This window comes from Phalaenopsis equestris, unplaced genomic scaffold (genome assembly GCF_001263595.1).
Source record: "Phalaenopsis equestris unplaced genomic scaffold, ASM126359v1 Scaffold000002, whole genome shotgun sequence".
Lineage (NCBI taxonomy): Eukaryota > Viridiplantae > Streptophyta > Magnoliopsida > Asparagales > Orchidaceae > Phalaenopsis > Phalaenopsis equestris.
The window spans coordinates 68,876,981-68,895,941 of NW_018164444.1; the positions used below are offsets into that span (position 1 = coordinate 68,876,981).

The window sequence follows — 18,961 nt, forward strand, 5'->3', positions numbered from 1 at the left end:
GACCGATAGTACCCTTCGACGTCCCTCGAGCACAAATATATAATATCTGAGCCTTGCCCCGACCCGAGTGCTTGCGATTTTCTTTCTTTGGATTTTTTGTGGGATTTTATTGGAACTTTTGGTAAAACACTCGTGGTCTTTTTCCATGATCTTCCAGTGTTTTCAGTGACTTTCCTTGAGTTACCATTTGCTATTTTTGCTTCGAGATTTATGTCGTAAGTCATTTGCTGATTTTCTTGAGTTTTCTTTCGTCATGGGTCATTTTACGCTCCTTCTTGAGTTTTCCCAGATGATATTTCTTTTATTGATACAATGCATGCTAGCTCATTTTTTAAATTCTGTCATTATACTTGTACCTGCTACTGTTTCTTTACACACTAATACCTTAGAGTAGGAGGTCAGTAGTTGGTTTCATAAGAGTTACCCGGCAACAGATCATTGACTAAACAATTGCATGTACCTTTTAAAAATTAACATTGAATCCGAAGGTGCTACGACGGGGAGCTTGAAGCGAACACCGTGAGCAGCATGACGAGTACACACAGAAGAGCAACTTCGAGATAGCTCTGCAACATCAAAATAAGTTCACGTCAACTAAGCATTTTCCTTAGTTTAAGTAACAAGTCATAGAACTTTGAGGTAGTTTGTTTAGAGCAACATAAATCTTCAACTTATTTTTGGGACTTTTTATACAACCATGCTGTGCAATTATAAGTCCTAACACTTTTAGGATTCCGAGGTTATCGTACGGTACGGTGTAAATCTTCTTATCTTTCTAGGTTATTTGTACGATCAGATATCATGCGAAAGTAAGTCTTAAATTCTAAAAATAAATTACATGATTAAACATCATCATTTCAAAGACATAAAGTCAAACAATAGGATAGTTGAGAAATCACCAGGGTTTCCCCAGGATCTGTGACATCTCCTACTTTTCATTCCTTTGGATTTCTTAAAATAATTGTTCATGTTTGAGCCGCTCCCATTTGATTTTCCCGCTTACAATCATGGAAACCTAAACTTTGAAATATGGAAGGTAAAACCACTGATCTTAAGCGAGAGTCTTCTTAAGTGACCCCGGTCGTTTAAGATGTAATTAACTATAGGGGTTTGCCTCTATAGGGAACTTGAAACTCAGGTAAAATAAACTTTATATAATCCTTATATTAGATAAGGGAACTTGCTAGCCATACAAACGTCAAAAACTTCTTAGTTTAGGTGGTTGAGTCTACTGTTAAGTGGTATGCTTATCATTCGGGATAGTGTAATACTTACTTGTGGTATCGCCTCAACCGTCCAAATTATTTAATATGTGAGACTCGTTTGGTCTCATCTATTTTTAAATTAAAATGTTACTTTCAAAAATCATATTTACATTAAAACTATTTTCATATTTTACAAAAATCATTCCTTTTCAAAAAATATTGGCCGACAATTTTAACAAAAGTTAATTCTCATGAAGTTTTTGATTTAATGTTAAATATCTAGATGTTATATATGTAAATATCAAAGTATAGTTGTTAGATATGTAAATTGATAAGAATTATGTGGTATCTATATAAATCATGAGGACGTGTGGGGAACATCGACTATCTATCTTGAATGTGTGATGAAAAACTCTTTGGGTGCAATGCTATTTATTCTTACATGATTTTATTCTCTACTTTTTTGGAAGTTGAGTTTTAATATCAATTAAGTTAGAAATTAGTAGTTAAAGAGTGCCTCGATCCTGGGCATCCTAGTTGAAGAAAAAACTCTCTATCAACTCCTCCATAAGTCTCTTACATTCCTCTAACATCATGATTTCTTTATATTAGAGGTGGCCATGTATTGACTTTTGAATGAGTAAATCAAACAATGATAGCTATTGTCGTGTTAGAGGTAAAAGGAGAGAATCTCTAGGATATCAAAAAGAATTATGGACGGATCATAAAAAAAGATGATCCTCGATGAATGGGATAAAGTTGCTCTTCTTGGTGACTTAGGGGAAGATTGGTTGGCTTGAGGAGAATGGCACAGGGCATCAATGTTCGAGTTTGCTTGGTTTTCTAATATGTTCAATTATAGAAACTCGAGAAGGTTAGATGTCTAGGAAAGTTAGACAATCCTAGCAAGGCGAACATTGGCTATGAACCAAATCGGATTTGTCGACGCTTGTCTTGAAAGAATGTGAAAAATGAGACCGCACAAAGGTGTAACACAAAAAAATGTGTTGTATTAGTGAGAGCACTAGTTAAGACCATCATATGCACTCGAATATATACATACATACATACATATATATATATATATATACATTTTATGTATGTACATGTATAACAACCAAAGTTTGATATTTATACTTATAACACATTGGTCTCATAAAACTATGTATGAAAAGTTGTATTTCACTTTTAAGAAAATAGTGATGATAATATTTTTAATGTAATGCTAAAGATTTGAGTGACATGCATGCAAATATGAATATTTAGTTATTAGACATGTGAATAGATAATAATTGTGTGTTCTATATAAATGCCACTATATAAATGAAATATCAAAACCATTTAATGTCTTTAAATTTTTTATAATAATGGCTTGTAGGATTTAAGGCTTTTTTAAGATCATTTAATAACAAACCAAACACATTAAAATCTTCACAACGATGGAAGAAATGGAAAATAATAAATTCATATATTCTATCTCAAATAATTAGTTTTAAGACTAATGATGATTGTTATTTCAAATTATAGAAACTTTTGAATGCTTAGAATCAAATTCATATTTGATTAATGATGCATAAAGAGATCGATAAAATACATAGGTAAAACTAGACTTTTTAAAGGACTATTATGTGTCATTCAATCAACTCTAAATGGTTAAATTAATATAAGAATTGATGAAACTTTTCACAAAATTATTTTGCTATAACAAATCACTATCACTAACACGCATGCACTAACAAAAGCCAATATATCTAACCTCAACCAATTTGACATCTCCACTTGTTTGAAATTGAGATAATCATTTCATTCAATCGTTTCTATTCACTGAAAATTTTGAAGCAGTTGTGTATTTTCGCGTGCGTGTGTGTGCGTGCGTCTATATAAGGTCTTAAAGTAATTATAAATCATTGGCATGTAGATTTAAGATTGAGTTATACATGTGAAAAACTAACTACTTTATTATTTTTATTCTCTAGTATTCATGATAGAGCCCAACTGCACCAAGCTTGTAATGAAATTTGCATTACATAATAAAAAAATAATAATAATAACAAAAAAGGGAGAATATGATGATGAAGCAACGCGTACCTCTGTAATAGATGATAACAATATCTCATCTTGTCTGGAAAGCTGCTTCCTTTTTGATACTTTTGTCTGAGATTGCATCATCATCAGCTGCTCATGCATCTGCTTCAGTAAGTTTAACTGCTCATTGTTTCTGTTGGTTTGTTCCTCCTTCATAACCCGCTGATCATTCTCAAGCTTCCACACCAGTTCTTTAAGTTCCTCAACATCACTATGACGCACTGTAATCTCACAATTTTGAAGAGAATCCATAGAAACTCCTTTCCCCATGGACGGATATTTCTTCGTCGCCCGCTTTGCTTCTATCATGGCTTCGCCTGAACCAGATTTACAGGGTTCATCGGTCACGCCACCATCATTGTTTCTATTCGGAATTTCGTAAATGTCGAGTATGTTCTTAAAGTGAGTAGTTGTCCTGGTCGAATCTTGCTCTGATCTATGCCTCTGAGCTGACAAACATGAACAAAAACTGCATTTTGAATCTAAATAACCACAGTTTATCGAATTGCCGCCGATCGAAAGAGAGCTGGTTCTCGTGTTTGGTTGGGATTCATCGTCGCCAGCGATGGGCAGCGAGAAAACTCTGCTGTCATCATTCAATTTCAGAGACAAATCTCCTTTTAGTTCTCTCAGCTGTTTGGAGTTCTCGCCAGTCTCACTCCATGTGAAAGGTATTGTAGGAATTAAAGGTTCATTCTTTTCAATAAAATCCATATCTAAATTTAAATTATGAAACCAAGAAGAAGGCATAGAAATATTCCTTCTAAACCTTTCATTAAATCCTGAAAACTTAGAGAAGGCATTACTTTGACTCAATTTTGGTGTCTCAAGCATCTTTGTCTGTTCAACAACAGTATCACTTATGCCAAGTCTTAACAAACTTTGCCTATAAGACTGTACTTGAAACTTGAGATTTGCAATCTCAACCTCCTTTTCCAGCATAGCTTCTTTGAGAATCGTCAAAGATTCTTCGGCGTGAAGCATCTTCGCCTCCATCATTCTCTTGTATTGATTAGATTCCATCTTCTCCAAAGCCTTCTGTTGTTGAAGACGAAAAATTGTCGAAAGAGCCTCATCAGTCCCTGATGCTGCAGCTCTTCTTTCCTCCTCAAGTTCAGCAGAAAGTTCTTGTATTGATTGAGCTTGCTTGTAAAGGGCTTCTTTTAAAGCAATAATCTCAGCTTCAAACATGATTTAGAACAAACTTCATTGAATGGGGAGCCGTGCTGAAAGATGAAAACATGTTAGAAACTATAGAGGCCATTTGATATCACTTTTATTTTTGGCCGAATTATAAAAGAAGCTCGTTAATTACCGTTATTAGCATAAGCACACAATTGTTTTTTTTTAAAGGAGCATGTGTTATTATATTAGTTTAATTTTATTATTTATGTATTTTTTTCACATTTAATATACTGTTATGCTGCATTTTTTTACATTTTTGTACGAAAATTGAAATGTTGTCTGCTTTTTTTAAATATTTTTAAATTTACATCATTAATTTTTAGTAATATGTTGTTATAATGCTTGCTACTGTTTTAAATTATGTACGATATGGTGAAATTTGACTAAACTCTTTTCAATAAATTTTTATCCCACGTTTTCATTATACCCGTAAATATCTTAATTTTTTAAATTATTTCTGTTGTGACGAAATGTTGTCCGTATTATATTTGAATTATTAACGACGCGTCGAAATGCTGCCCGAAACGATTATAAATTATTTTTTTTGTGTCAAATCGCTGCTCGTGCCATCAGATCTTGTCTTACAGATTATTTTTAGTAAGGTACGAACAATTTAGTTTTATATGAAATTAATTTAAAACTTAATATTATTTATTTATGTTTATTTTTATCTTGCAATATTTATTATTAAGAGAACACAATAGAATTATCCTTAAACAAATATTATATGTATATGAAATATAGTGCTTATGAAGCTATTAAAAACTTTGTCAAAAAATATATAAACTACCTAAGGAGAACTTGAGACGTAAGTTGTCTTTGTACCCCCCTCCTCTCCTGGAAGTTTTCATAGCTATGAATGCATTTTTTTCATTGCATATACCATAACAAGTAACACTTTATATTTTACAGTCCTTATAAATTGTTGTTATGATTGAAGTAAATTTAACTAGATTTAAGTAAGTGTCAATTAAAATCTTAATATTGTATGAGTCTATATACAACTTGGAAACCCGACGATGCAGCGCTACTGGTTCGAAGGAGGTTGAAATAATATCTCAACTGTCTGGACTAATAATGGTTTATATAGACCTTATATAATTTTTAACATTTTAAATTTAATAATTTTCTAAACTCTTTAAATTGTTTCGACTGCGTTGAAATATTTTATTGTTGCAATTAATATTTTTATGAATTATTAATTACATGCTAGAACAGTTAGCACTTTATAATGCCAATAGTAGAACAATTAGCACGTTTGCATTGAAACGTAAATGAAATATGAAATAAGTAAAAAATAATTACATTTTATTATGCGAAAAGAAGGCACAAAAAGTGTTTAGGTTATGACTATATGTGTATGGAATGTAGTGCTTTTGAAGTTACAAAGAACTTTGTCAAAAAGTCCTAAACTGCATAAGGAAAGCTTAGAATGTATGTGATCTTTGTATTCCCCTCCTCACCTGAAAGTTCTTATAACTACGAATTCATTATTTTTCATTGCATATACCAGGATAATTAACATTTTATGATGTCTTTTAATTTTTATTGTTATAGTTGAAGTTTTAATTATGCTCAGGTAAATTTTAGCTCTTACGTTTAGATAAAATCAATTGCATGATCAGAACTATTTTTTAAGTATGAGTACGAATATGTCACGCTTGTTGATATGTTTTGATGGCAAGCTGCGACTCGCAAAAGACTTCACTTCAATCTATGTTGGTGGACGTAATCGTCTCGTTCAAGTCTCACAGTCCATAACACTTGATTAATTAAAAAGAAAAATAATTTGTTTACTACAAAAGTATAATTCAACGCATACCGTTAATATAGTATGTCGTTTGTCAGTTAGTGAGGGTTTCATTGCAACTTCAATCGATGATGATGAAGGTTGCAAGTTTAAGTTGTTAGAAGCCACAAAACACATAATAGTTATTTTTATCGAGGCTAAGCCCTTGCTTGTTGACGCTTATGATGTTGATGCTCCTTCAAATGTTGTCGGTCCTTCGAATGTTGTTGGTCCTTCACACACTTCTGAATATATCCCTAAAATTTATAGGTAAAAAAAATTCTATATACTGAATTGATATAACAATTAGAGGAATCTACTATGAACTTCCTAAACTTTATGACTTCAACTTTGTAGGCCAACTCCAATTCCCTTCAACACATATGACACTGGATTATATAATATATATAACCAACTAGTGGACAATTATAGTGCACGTCGATCATTTGACTTATCACATTCATTCCACCCTTACATCAGCAGACATGTTGAGTCAGTCACACAACAAGAGTTGCATAGTATGCACTTGGATGCAAACATAGACAAATATGAAATGATGGATAGTGACACCAGTGACAATTCGAGAGAGCCAGAGGCAAACGAGGACTATAGTGTACGAGATGGTGAGCCAAATGTCATTTTACTAGGACACGATTTATTGAACCAATAAACAATGCTAAATACAGAGATGTTAGAGTCAATGGTAGAGAACAATTGATTTATCGCGCCAATTTGAACTATCAAAGAATGGGATGCAGTTGAAGATTGTTATGCTCCCATAATTTCAGTGCCCTTGCATGGAGATGATGTCATTCCGGATGTATTATATGAGGGAATGATATTTTCAAGTAAGGATGCACTATAATGTGCCCTGAATGGATGGTTGATAATTAATAATATAAATTACATCAAAACAACTTCAAATAAAAAATAACTTACAGCTCAGTGTATAAATTTCAATCATGAAACTCGTTCGTGTCAGTGGCATCTACATGCTACACAAAGTCAGCAATTAGGAGGTGCATTGAAAATATCAGTACTTAGGTCAGACCATACATGTGGTCGTCCAATAATGTCAACTGAACACCAAAACTTTACTTTGAAGTACACATGCCACTATATCAGTTCAGTTTTAAGGCAAAAACTTAACCTAAAGCCCAAGGAAATTGTTGCTCATATGGAGGCCAAATTTAATGTCCATGTTAGTTACATCAAAGCATGAGGTGGACGTAGAAAAGCAATAAAATCAATATTTGTCAGTTTTGAGGAGTCATATTATCACTAATTAGACCAATGGAAGCAATAAGCAGTCCAATGTCAAGAGTTGCATAGTATGCACTTGGATGCAAACATAAACAGATATGAAATGATGGATAGTGACACCAGTGACAATTTGAGAGAGCCAGGGGCAAACGAGGACTTTAGTGTACAAGATGGTGAGCCAAATGTCGTTTTACTAGGACACGATTTATTGAACCAATAAACAATGCTAAATACGGAGATGTTAGAGTCAATGGTAGAGAACAATTGATTTATCGCGCCAATTTGAACTATCAAAGAATGGGATGCAGTTGAAGATTGTTATGCTCCCATAATTTCAGTGCCCTTGCATGGAGATGATGTCATTCCGGATGTATTATATGAGGGAATGATATTTTCAAGTAAGGATGCACTATAATGTGCCCTGAATGGATGGTTGATAATTAATAATATAAATTACATCAAAACAACTTCAAATAAAAAATAACTTACAGCTCAGTGTATAAATTTCAATCATGAAACTCGTTCGTGTCAGTGGCATCTACATGCTACACAAAGTCAGCAATTAGGAGGTGCATTGAAAATATCAGTACTTAGGTCAGACCATACATGTGGTCGTCCAATAATGTCAACTGAACACCAAAACTTTACTTTGAAGTACACATGCCACTATATCAGTTCAGTTTTAAGGCAAAAACTTAACCTAAAGCCCAAGGAAATTGTTGCTCATATGGAGGCCAAATTTAATGTCCATGTTAGTTACATCAAAGCATGAGGTGACGTAGAAAAGCAATAAAATCAATATTTGCCAGTTTTGAGGAGTCATATTATCATTAATTCGACCAATGGAAGCAATAAGCAGTCCAATGTCATACACTATGTATAAAATTGAAGTTAAAAGTAATACATGTTTCTATAGGCCCCAATATATACAGGTGGAGATTTTTCCCACCAGTGCTTAGTATGAACGAGATGTTTCTTTTAGGAAAGTATAGAGGTAATCTACTGGCTGCAGTAGGAATTGACAGAAACGGTGGACTTTTTCCACTTGCATTTGTTGTAGTTGAGTGTAAGAATACTATGTCGTGGGTATAGTTTCTACAAGAACTATATGTTTTGTTGGAAGTCGTCTAGACCCATCGAGATCTATGTATTATATCAGAAAGGCACCCAAGTTTGGTTCGTGGCTGCAGAGAGATTTTCCCATGAGCTGCACATTGATACTGCTTGTGTCATCTACAAGAAAACTTTAAGAATGCATTAAGACGACTTACAATAGGGGATGTCGACAGTGTCTGTGACAAAATGTATTGGGCGGGCAATACGGATGAACTCGGAACCTTTAATAGGCACATCAATGATATTAAACAAATTAAGGAGGAGGCATATGTTTGGTTGATTGAGAAAGATATCATGAAATGAAATTTAACACATGATGGTGGAGCTCGATTTTGCACAATGACAACAAACACATCTGAATGTTTTAACGGGGTTCTAAGATGTGCACGAGGTCTTCCAATTCAGGGCCTCATATATGCTATATATTATAATTTGGTCGTCTTATTCTTAAAACGATCCAACAATGTGCCGCAATGGACCAAGACTGGTTGTTCTAACTTTGTCCCGCACACAAGATCTACTCTACAAAGAATTGAGCACGAGTCCCATAAATTTCCCTAGCCGAATAGCATAAACAATCTTGAATATCCGATATTTGATATGACTTGTAGGGTATTTCGTGCTGCTATTCTTTCAACAGAGAATTGTTTATGCACGTGCAATAAACCACAATCCTATCACTTATCATGTGTGTGTGTGATTGTGGCATTGGGGGCCAAATGTTCGGATCACACAACTTTTGTTTCAAAATACTTCACGTTGGATTTCTATCAACACACATAAGAAGCATTATTTCATGTGATACCTGAGGAGTCGTGGCCACCATACAATCCACAAGAAGGTATTATCACTTTACTCCCCGCCTATTTAGAAGAAGATGTGGTCGTCCAAAGACAAGTGTGATAAGGAACACAATGGACGAGACGAACCACAAGCACAAGAATGTGTACCTTTTTGTAAAAACACGGGGCATAATCGAGCAACATGTCCCGATAATCCAAGAACTAGCAGGTTCGAATAAAATACTGTAGTTAGTATACATTTTAACTCTCCATTGCTTCTACGAACTTACTTTTTCAATGAAATAATTGTCTTTTTGTTTACTAACACAACAATCACTTTAGTATGGATGACAGAGGGAGCAGGTTTGGCAGGCCACCCCAACCGTGCTAGACGATTCACTTCGCAGTGAACATTTTCACCTCCTAGTATTGCATCGTTGGGTGAAGCACATCGTGCAACAGCAGTCACTTTAGATAGTGTAAGAACGTAAAGAATTTTTCGTGTTAGTTAATTTCGCATGAAATATTTATCTAAATTAAATTAATTTAAACTTTATAGCAAAAGATTCTAAAATGTGTCATTCATGCCTTAGTATTAAGAGAATGGTTAATCAAGTGCCTACAATTCTTGTATACAATCAAAATCGAGTGTCCATCATTTGACATGTAGTGGACAACCAATAGTGGTGGAGACTTCGATTTAAATTTTCAAAGCATTCTTGTGTTTGCGCCTATTTCTGATGTAGGCATGGATTTCGGTACACCACAATTATATTTCCTGCCAAATCCTAATGTATTGGATGCCACAAGATGGAATTAATGACACAACTGAGTGCGACGATGTTGAAGAATAACTTTAAGAACATCAATTGCTTCACCAACTACTGCGACCACCGTCTCGATATACACCTGGCTCAGACGTTATAGATGTAGAGGAAGATTGTATTTTTTTTAAAATATTATGGCAGTTGATTTGATTTGTTCACTTTATTCAATTAATTTAATTTATTTTATTTTGTAAATATTTCAATTTAAAATAAATTTTACAACTTTCAAATTTTGTAGTTTATTTAGTTTATTTAATTTTTTTTTATTTAATTAAAAATTACTTACAATTTATTAATTAATGTAGAAATTAGTTTTAAAGTTGTTTTATGTATAAAAATAAATAATAATAATAATATTTATAATGTTATTTAATATACAATATATATTAATAATTATATTATAAATAATACAATTTTAAAAAAATAGACGTGCGCCCCATAGGGACGCATATCCTTTTGACTTGTGTTCCCCTAAGGGGCGCAATTGCTTCTTTTTAAAAAAAAGAATTTCGGTGCTCCAGTTACAAATTTGATTTATTAAGGTGTGCCTTTTTCATAATTTGGCCTTTGTTTTTTAATTTTAATTTTATTTTATTTGCATTTTAATTTGAATTCAAACATATTTGATTGAGATTGTTATTTTAAAATCAAAAAAAGTAAAAGTATATAAAGATTATACCAATAGCCACCTTTTAAAGACAAAAGAAAAAAATGAAAATAAAAATAAGAAACAAAAATGATGTCAAATGAAACATCATCAATCCTTTTCTCAATATTTTAAACTTTTTATCTATGTTATATTTAATCATACCGACATTTTGATACGCATGATTGGATGCCATGAAGGGATAGTTGAGTTAACAATGATTTAAGTATTTAACGTAAAGGCAAGTGAGAATGTCAGACGATAGTGTTATTTGTAAGATGTATTGGGATAAAAATGCAAAGTAGTTGACCCTCATTCTTTAAGTTTAAGAGTTTAAAATGGATTCAACATCAGGCGAACTCTAGAACCTAGTTGACCCAATACACCTAACAAGTGGCATTAGAGTTGAAAATTCAATTAAAGTTGAGTGTTTCATGTAGTTTATGGTTCTCATGTATCTGTGATTTTATTACCATGGTTGACCAGGGCTCGAGAGCAAGTAACTTCTGCATTAACTCCATGTGGTCGATGCGATTCTTGTTTTAAGGCTTACGATGAGCCCATGGCTGACTAGAATAGCCTAGAGATTAGAATGAGCGAACTAGAGTATCTATTCCTCAATTAAACGTGCTAACAACTTACAATAAACCTAGATCTTGAAAGAAAAATTCTTCCAAATTGATCATCTACATAGTACATGCTTGAGATCATTAATGCAAAAAAACCAAAAAAGACCAACATATATGGAACCCATTGAGCATCCAAGATGACCATACTATCGCTCAGTAGGGCAAAAAAAAAAACAAAAAATTAAGGAAAGTTTACATGCATACCACACAATCCTTATGCATATACATACCTAACACTCAAAGTTTAATATTTACTTTTATAACACTTGGGCATTACAACATTTTGGTGTTATAAACCTTTGAATGAAAAGATGTATTTCATTTTTAAAAAGTTAGTAATAGTGGTATTTTTTTTTTATGTATTTCATTTTTAAAAAGTTAGTAATAGTGGTTTTTTTTTTTTTGTGAAGTTAAAGAGTAGTATGCATGTAAATATGAAAGTTTAGGTGTTGGGTTTATAAATGTATAAAAAATTTATGGTTTGTATGTAAATGCCTCTAAAATAATCAGAGCTATAAAAATTAAACTATTAAGAGGAGAACGAAAAATGAACAGTTAAAAAGTAACTGCAATAATTGTAATCAAGTAGAAAGCTGTTATTTATGGACAAGAATAGATGATTATTATTGATTCATAAGTGTGTGCTTGTGTGTGTGTGCGTGTGTGTAGGTGCTAAGAGATATGCTACAATTCAAACCAATTAGAAGGTGCTAATACACTGCCAGAAAAGCAAGTATTCCCTCAACTTCAATTTGGGCTAACCCAACTTCATCGGTCAGCTATTTTAGTCCAATCACACCCTTGGGATACATAAATGCTGCGAACATTTCTAAATCATTATAGAAGTGAACAATAAGGATATTAGTAATTTAGTTGGACACACCAGACAAACCAACTAGGTTGCATGAGTTGGCCATATCACAAGCATATACAAAAACAATATTCTCAAGGTTGACTACATTACCAAAGTATCAACAAAAACCTTTCTTTGATATTTGACAAATGATCAATTGTAGGTTCAATTGAATCTTAAAGAAGGGAGCCATGTTCGACGATTGATGAGGCTCCAACGACCAAAAAAAAAATAAATAAATAAACTAGCCAATGTGCAAGCTAAAACTTTAGCTAAAGCTTTTAGAACCTATTGGAAGAAACTTCTTAAAACTTGCAAGAAAACTCTAAAATCCTTCCAAAACCTAATAGAGTGACCTTTCAAAAATTTCTTGAGCATTCCACGATTACCTTTTTAAAATAAAGTATTTTGAGATGTAGTGACCAATAGTTCATAGCTAATAATGTATAAAATAATTGTTGTTGGGAATGATAAAACCTAATACAAACACAAAGAGGGACAAAGAACATACATGAAAAAAGAAAATAAAAACATAAAATTACACAATAATGTGATATGTGTTCTCTCAATTGATGGTCACATCTAGTTGCCATCTACCCACCATAGCAAAGTTCGTCATAATTTGCTTATGGAGCATTACAATCAAATTTCCCATCTTATAATATAAATATGGTGTCTCATATCTATAAAAAAAATAACATGCATAGAGACAATAAAATTCTCAAAACATTCTCAATAAATGACCAAGAAAAACAAAGCATCATTGAAGAAGGTCCTCGAATTATAGTAATCATTCACAATTGGTACCATAGAACTCCTCTTCCTCGTAAATAAACATGTGCCAAAATAATCTCCTGACTATTTACATGGGCTTATTTTAGTCTTATGGTCCATAAAAGTGCCAAATTTGTCCCCATATTTTAATATTGGTTGAAATAGCCCTCTTGGAGGACGATTTTAGTCCTCTCTAAAGAGTCTTTTATATCCTTTAGGACTAAAATGAATAAAAAAAAGTTAGGGCACCATTTTGACACTTTTTCCATAAATAAAGTCTCGCAAAAAGCTCTCGAGTTCCAAGAGTTCTCATGGCCTTATTCATCTTTGAGATTCATTTACGATCACTTTTGCTTGCATTACTCTCCATTTAGTATATTCCTATCGGTTCACTTGTAACTAAGTTGTTGCATTTAGCTTACTCTAGTCTTTGTATACTTTCGCAAGGCTTTGCCCAGATAAGAACATTGTGGTTTACTCTTTTAGATGAAAGAGAGCTACATGGTAAGTTTGATTTCCCGCAGTAGTTGAGCACTGGTGTTTAATGGCATTCTAAAGGAATATATTGTGAAGTAGATGTAGGTTAGTAAGAATTTGAACCACTATAAATAGGTGTCCTTAGGATTATTTGTACATTGGTTTGACAATTTAATGCCTTGACTTCTCATTCGAAGACTAAGGTCAACACTTGTATATGTCCCTCAATTATGTGGCTTCATACCCACATTTGTAGATTATCAATTAACATTTATTTCATGGCTTCAAATCTTAATAAAGGTGTGCCTATATAAAGGCAAAAAACATTATAATATTCATTGATTTCTCGTCATCTCTAACCTAAGAAGTGCAAGGAAAACCTTCGAAGTTCAACAATCATGATTGTGCTTTAAATCTATAATTTACTACTTGATTTATATGTTCATTTAAGAGTGGCATTGATCGGTATATACACTGAGAGAGTCTCCCTCTATCCCCACCCCCTCCCTCTCCCTCTATCCCTCCCTCTCCCAATCTCCCTCTCCCCCTCTCCCTGTGTGTGTGTGTGTGTCTGTGTGTGTGGTTTGATGTGTTCTATAATTATAATGGACGTATTAGACATGCATAGTGCGTCTGTGTGTGTGTGTGTGATTTAATGTGCTCTATAATTATATGTAATGGAAATAAACAATCTTCCAATATTTTTAGATTCTCTTTCTAACCCCCTCCTCAATCCCCCATTTTCCAGAGCTTCCCACGAACTCAATATCATATTCTTAATCCCTGCCATCAAAATTCCCTTATTTTACTTCAATTATTCAAGCCTATTTCAGCAACTAATTTCATCTTCTATCTCTGCATGTAATTTGCAGCAGAAAACATCAATTTCATCTCACCACAATCATTCATACACACAAAATTATTCAACCACACTAAAATATTACAATGCAAAAACATATTTAGCACCAATCCAGACTGAACAAAGAAGAAAATAATTAAACATATGCTAAATTACTCCTGAGTCCTGACTTCAGCCTCTCCACCACCACCATGGAACTCACATTCAGCAAGTGAGGGGACGATAGAAGAAACTGTAACATCAAATATAAAGAAGAAGAAGAAGAAGAAGAAGAAGAAGCAGCAGCAAATAAAAAAAAAAACCAACTTTTCATCAAGAAATCTATGAAAGCTCGAATCTTGATGTGCGTCGGGTGTTATTCAGAGCGAAAGAAGAGAACTTTAAAATATATGCTCAAAGTTCAGACCTGATCAAGAGCTTTCTTTTCCTAACCCGTCAAAATCCAGCAGCGGAATCCATTGAAGAGAGAAAGGAGAAGAGGAAGAGAAAAACAGAGCGGAAGGAATGGAGGAGGAAAGAGTACCTAATTTCTAAAATGTCTTTATTCGCTGCAAATATTTTATTCTGCAAAGAGGAGGAACAGTTTTCGGTGACAAAAAAATAGGGGCATTTGTATTATTACATGCAGACCAGCCAATTCTTATATATTTACAGTTATACCTCCAAAATATTTCATATCACAAATATATATATTTTACGCATATATGTAAAATGTGTAAAGATTGAAATTTAATTGCTACATATGTAAATACCTAAGAATCAAGTGGTATAAATGTAAATCTTCCAAAAAAAATATTTATTTTGGTAAAACATTTCTTCAAATTGTTACTCCCTTTATATATTACATATATGGGTCCATAAGTGATATTTAACTTAAACAATATTTTTATATTTTTTAAGAGGTTTACATATAATTTTTATTTAATTTTTACTTTTTAAATTATTAAATTTAAATGTAAAATATATTAATTTTACTAAAATAATTATATTTATTCATTACTAAAGTTATTTTCATTTTAATTTATATTTAAAAATTTTTATTGCATGTCATTATTTTTTATATAAGCATTTAATTAAATTTAGGTTAATTCACAAAATATTCAATCAGACGGTCCACATTAATTCTCATGATTCTACGTAAGTTTTTTAAAAGTTAAGTTTCATAACGATCATGTAATTATTTGATATTGAGCTCGTTATGTTCATCATGTCAAACAGCACAATTTGATCATATTTATAGCAAATTTATATACATTTTCTACATAAATCATCTTGCTTCTCCCATGAAACCAAATCTAATAACTTTATTGCCTTTTTAGTCAGAGTCTATGTAAATCAATCAAAATTAAAGTTAGTGCAGCAACCATCATGTTTTGTGATAAGTTTGCATAAAGAAGGGGTATTTACATGCTTTCCAACAAATTCTTTCATTTTTTACATATCCAACCCCTAATTTTTTGTTTTTCACATTTGTACCCACTAAATCCTTGGGATGAAATAAAATAAAACTTCATTATTTTAAATTTTAAAAAGTGAAATAAAAATGATATGCATACAAAAATTGAAGTTTAGAGTGCAATGTATGTAAAAAAAATATTTAACCTTTAAATTAAATCGATTAAGTTTGATCAATATTATAATTTTTTTTTTAAAGATCCTACAAAAAAATCAACTACTTAAAAATTTATTATAAATATGTAGTTTTCAAGTAGACAGACATCTTAAATCTTGAACAAATATTATGTGTGACGACCGTATGTCCGGATGATGATTTAGATTGGTCGCCCTAGGATACAAGGCAGCGTGGACGCATACGGATTGTCTTTCGGATATGAGGTTCGTCACACATAATATTTTATCTTAAATCTAACGAATTTTGGTATATTTTCTAAATAAATATTTTTTTAAAAAATATTAGATATTTATAAAAAGTTTAAATTTCAGCTTTATACCATAGAAGGGGTATTTACATACGTACAACCCAACTTTTATGTATTTACACATAAAACACATAAATTTTATTTTTCATATTATACAAACACACATATTTTCGCATCATAACATGTATCTCAATAAACTTTTAAGGTGATATTTATGTCCAAATTGAGATTTACCGGTTTGGTTTGTAAATACATAGGGATTGAGTGATATGTTCGTTAATATTCCGATATAGAATTAGAATAACTATCGTCGGTTGGCCGATTGGTCTGTTGGTCGGTTGGTCGGTCAAATCAACTCGCAATAAAATATGGAATTCAATGAAACTTAAACTTATTCCATTTATGTTTTCTATTGTTGGTTTTTCAGATTAATTGTAAAAATGGACATCATTTATGATAATTTTGTTCTTATATTGGTTTAAAATATATATATTGAAATAATATTTTTTATTTAAAAATTTTTATTCTTTTATTTTTTTATCGTCATATATTCAACATGAGAAAAGTACTTTGATAATAAGGGTTTGTTTGGGATAATTTTCTCTCTGTTTTGATTTTTGACTGTTTTTAGAAATCTTTTTTTGGTAAAAAGTTATTTTATTTCAACTTAACATGTTAAAATAAGGTGGCTTAAAAATATATATTATTTAATTTTTTTTAAATATATGTTGAATTTGTTGAGAAAATTATGGCGAAGAAAAACAGAAATCGACACAAAGCCAGAAAAACACACAGATATTTAATAAGGTTCGGCAAAGATGTCTACGTCATCGGGAGTATAGCGGCGGTTTTCTTTCAACTCTAGAAAAAATGTTACAGAATATGAGATATCGACTATAGTTACAAACAAATCTATTTATAACCTTAGAATAAACCCTAAGTATAATATATAATTACAAAATTATCCCTACCGCGGGGCGTTGCTCCCGCACCCCCAACATACACAACAAAACACCTCCTATTGGACAAATTCTTCCACTCTACTTCTTTCCAGCATCTGTCACTCATATGATATATGAGTCGTACCTAACAATATATTTACGACTAACTTCTTAAAAAATTACAACAACCCAAAAAGAGCCTAAATTATAAAAGTAATAGCATGTCAATTTTATATATTTTCGTGAATTTGTAAAATTAATACTGCAATTGATGTAGGCATCGACTGCAACGAGGAGCGAAGCTAAAAAGCGGAGAAGACGACGGAGTGCAACGCGGCTTCGATTTCTAGCTTCAACAGCAACGAAATGGGAAGGAGAATGAGGTAGTGAAGAAGAGGGGAGGATTTTGGCTTTGACGGCGACGAAATTGGAAGAAAAGTGGGGACTGGAGTGCGACACCAATATATTAAAGATTTAGGGTCGCTTTGGCGCACGTTTTCAAAACGCCGTCATACCGTTTGATTCACGCGTTTTGCTAGCTTATTTGAAATTATGTTTGAGTTTTTACACTAAATGTGGGCCGCGTGTCGACCCTCGCGGCCGGCCCGCTGTCTGCGTTTCAAGATAAGCAGATTATCCTGAAACACACAAGCTGCCCGAAAGGACCCTTAGAGTCTGTTTGGGATTGGGACAGCTGCAGTTTATCCAGCTTCTGCTGATAAACAGCTTATCCTTATAATTGCTGATGGGCAGCTGATCCGGATAATCTGTCTGGCTGTTTGGTTAGTGCATTTTGAGAACAACTGATTCTGGAGAAATCACCAATCTGTCTCTGTTCTGGATAAGCTGTTGAGCTGTTTGGTTCGTGCGTTCTGTAAACAGTTTATTTGTATTTTTTTTATTTGAATTTATAATATGTGTAACTGAATAAGTTATTTTATCAAGAAAGTTAAAGATCAAATGTTAAGACAAAACAATACAAATAAATAGAGCTACATTTATATAACTCAAAATAATGATTACTTGCATGTCTCACCAAGCTTTATATATGTTTCACATTTTGGAGTTCAAAATATAACATTATTAATTTGCAGAGCGGGATGATAAGGAAGAAGGAAAGGAAGTCCTGCAACAGTGGGAAGATGATTGGGATGATGATGATGTCAATGATGATTTCTCCCTTCAATTGAGAAAAGAATTGAGAAGCAACTCAGAGAAGAAGTAAAGTGCCTCTTGCTCTCCTTCCTCCTTATTGTGCTCTATAAGCTTTAGCAAAATGTTCTTTTGAGGTTTGTGTGCTTTTTCGAAATGTGTTTTTAATTTTGTGAACAGCTTTCTGTGTTGCATTGCAACAGCTTTCTGCTTGGGTTTGGGAACTTTGTTTCAATGAACTAAACTAGGCATACTTATTGACTAAATGACTTATTAATTTACTTGTTGATTATGCTGTGGTTTATAGAAGATTTTGTAGAGTGTGTTATGATGATTTATGCTTTTTCTTCTTCTTAAGTTTACTTGAATATTAAGGATTAAAGATCAAGAAAAAAAGAATGGCAAGGAAAATAACTAAGCCTTAAATAAAATAAATCAAACTCCTAACATGATTTTATCAATACATCCATGATTGCTTTATAATTCGAATCTAATCTA

General features: G+C 32.6%; 2 protein-coding genes across 3 annotated transcripts in view; one reads left to right on the forward strand and one right to left on the reverse strand.

Moving 5' to 3' along the window:
- The window catches only part of LOC110021120 (myosin-binding protein 2), a 21,208-nt gene extending 6,175 nt beyond the window's left edge, over window positions 1-15,033 (reverse strand). The window contains exons 1-3 of one of the 2 annotated variants that reach the window (XM_020719469.1): window positions 14,897-15,033; window positions 3,294-4,516; window positions 405-566 (exon numbers count right to left, since the gene is read on the reverse strand). In XM_020719469.1, coding sequence (XP_020575128.1) covers window positions 492-566; window positions 3,294-4,481 — 1,263 coding nt within the window. In that variant the 5' untranslated portion in view covers window positions 4,482-4,516; window positions 14,897-15,033 and the 3' untranslated portion in view covers window positions 405-491. Of the gene's footprint in view, window positions 1-404; window positions 567-3,293; window positions 4,517-14,896 lie in introns of those variants that run through there. The other variant, XM_020719479.1, reaches the window with a different exon arrangement.
- Window positions 6,785-18,672, forward strand: LOC110019830 (protein DELETION OF SUV3 SUPPRESSOR 1(I)-like). Its single transcript, XM_020717683.1, has 2 exons — window positions 6,785-6,887; window positions 18,406-18,672. The coding sequence occupies exons 1-2, from the start codon at window positions 6,785-6,787 to the stop codon at window positions 18,534-18,536; spliced, it is 234 nt and encodes a 77-aa protein (XP_020573342.1). The 3' UTR covers window positions 18,537-18,672.
- The last annotated feature ends 289 nt before the right edge of the window (window positions 18,673-18,961 follow it).

What these genes read in the sequence shown, in the direction of transcription:
- LOC110019830 (XM_020717683.1), top strand. Translation starts at nt 6,785, where the DNA reads ATGCACTTGGATGCAAACATAGACAAATATGAAATGATGGATAGTGAC. An exon ending in GGACTATAGTGTACGAGATG is followed by an intron (nt 6,888 to 18,405) that starts GTGAGCCAAATG and finishes ATTAATTTGCAG; the next exon opens with AGCGGGATGATAAGGAAGAA.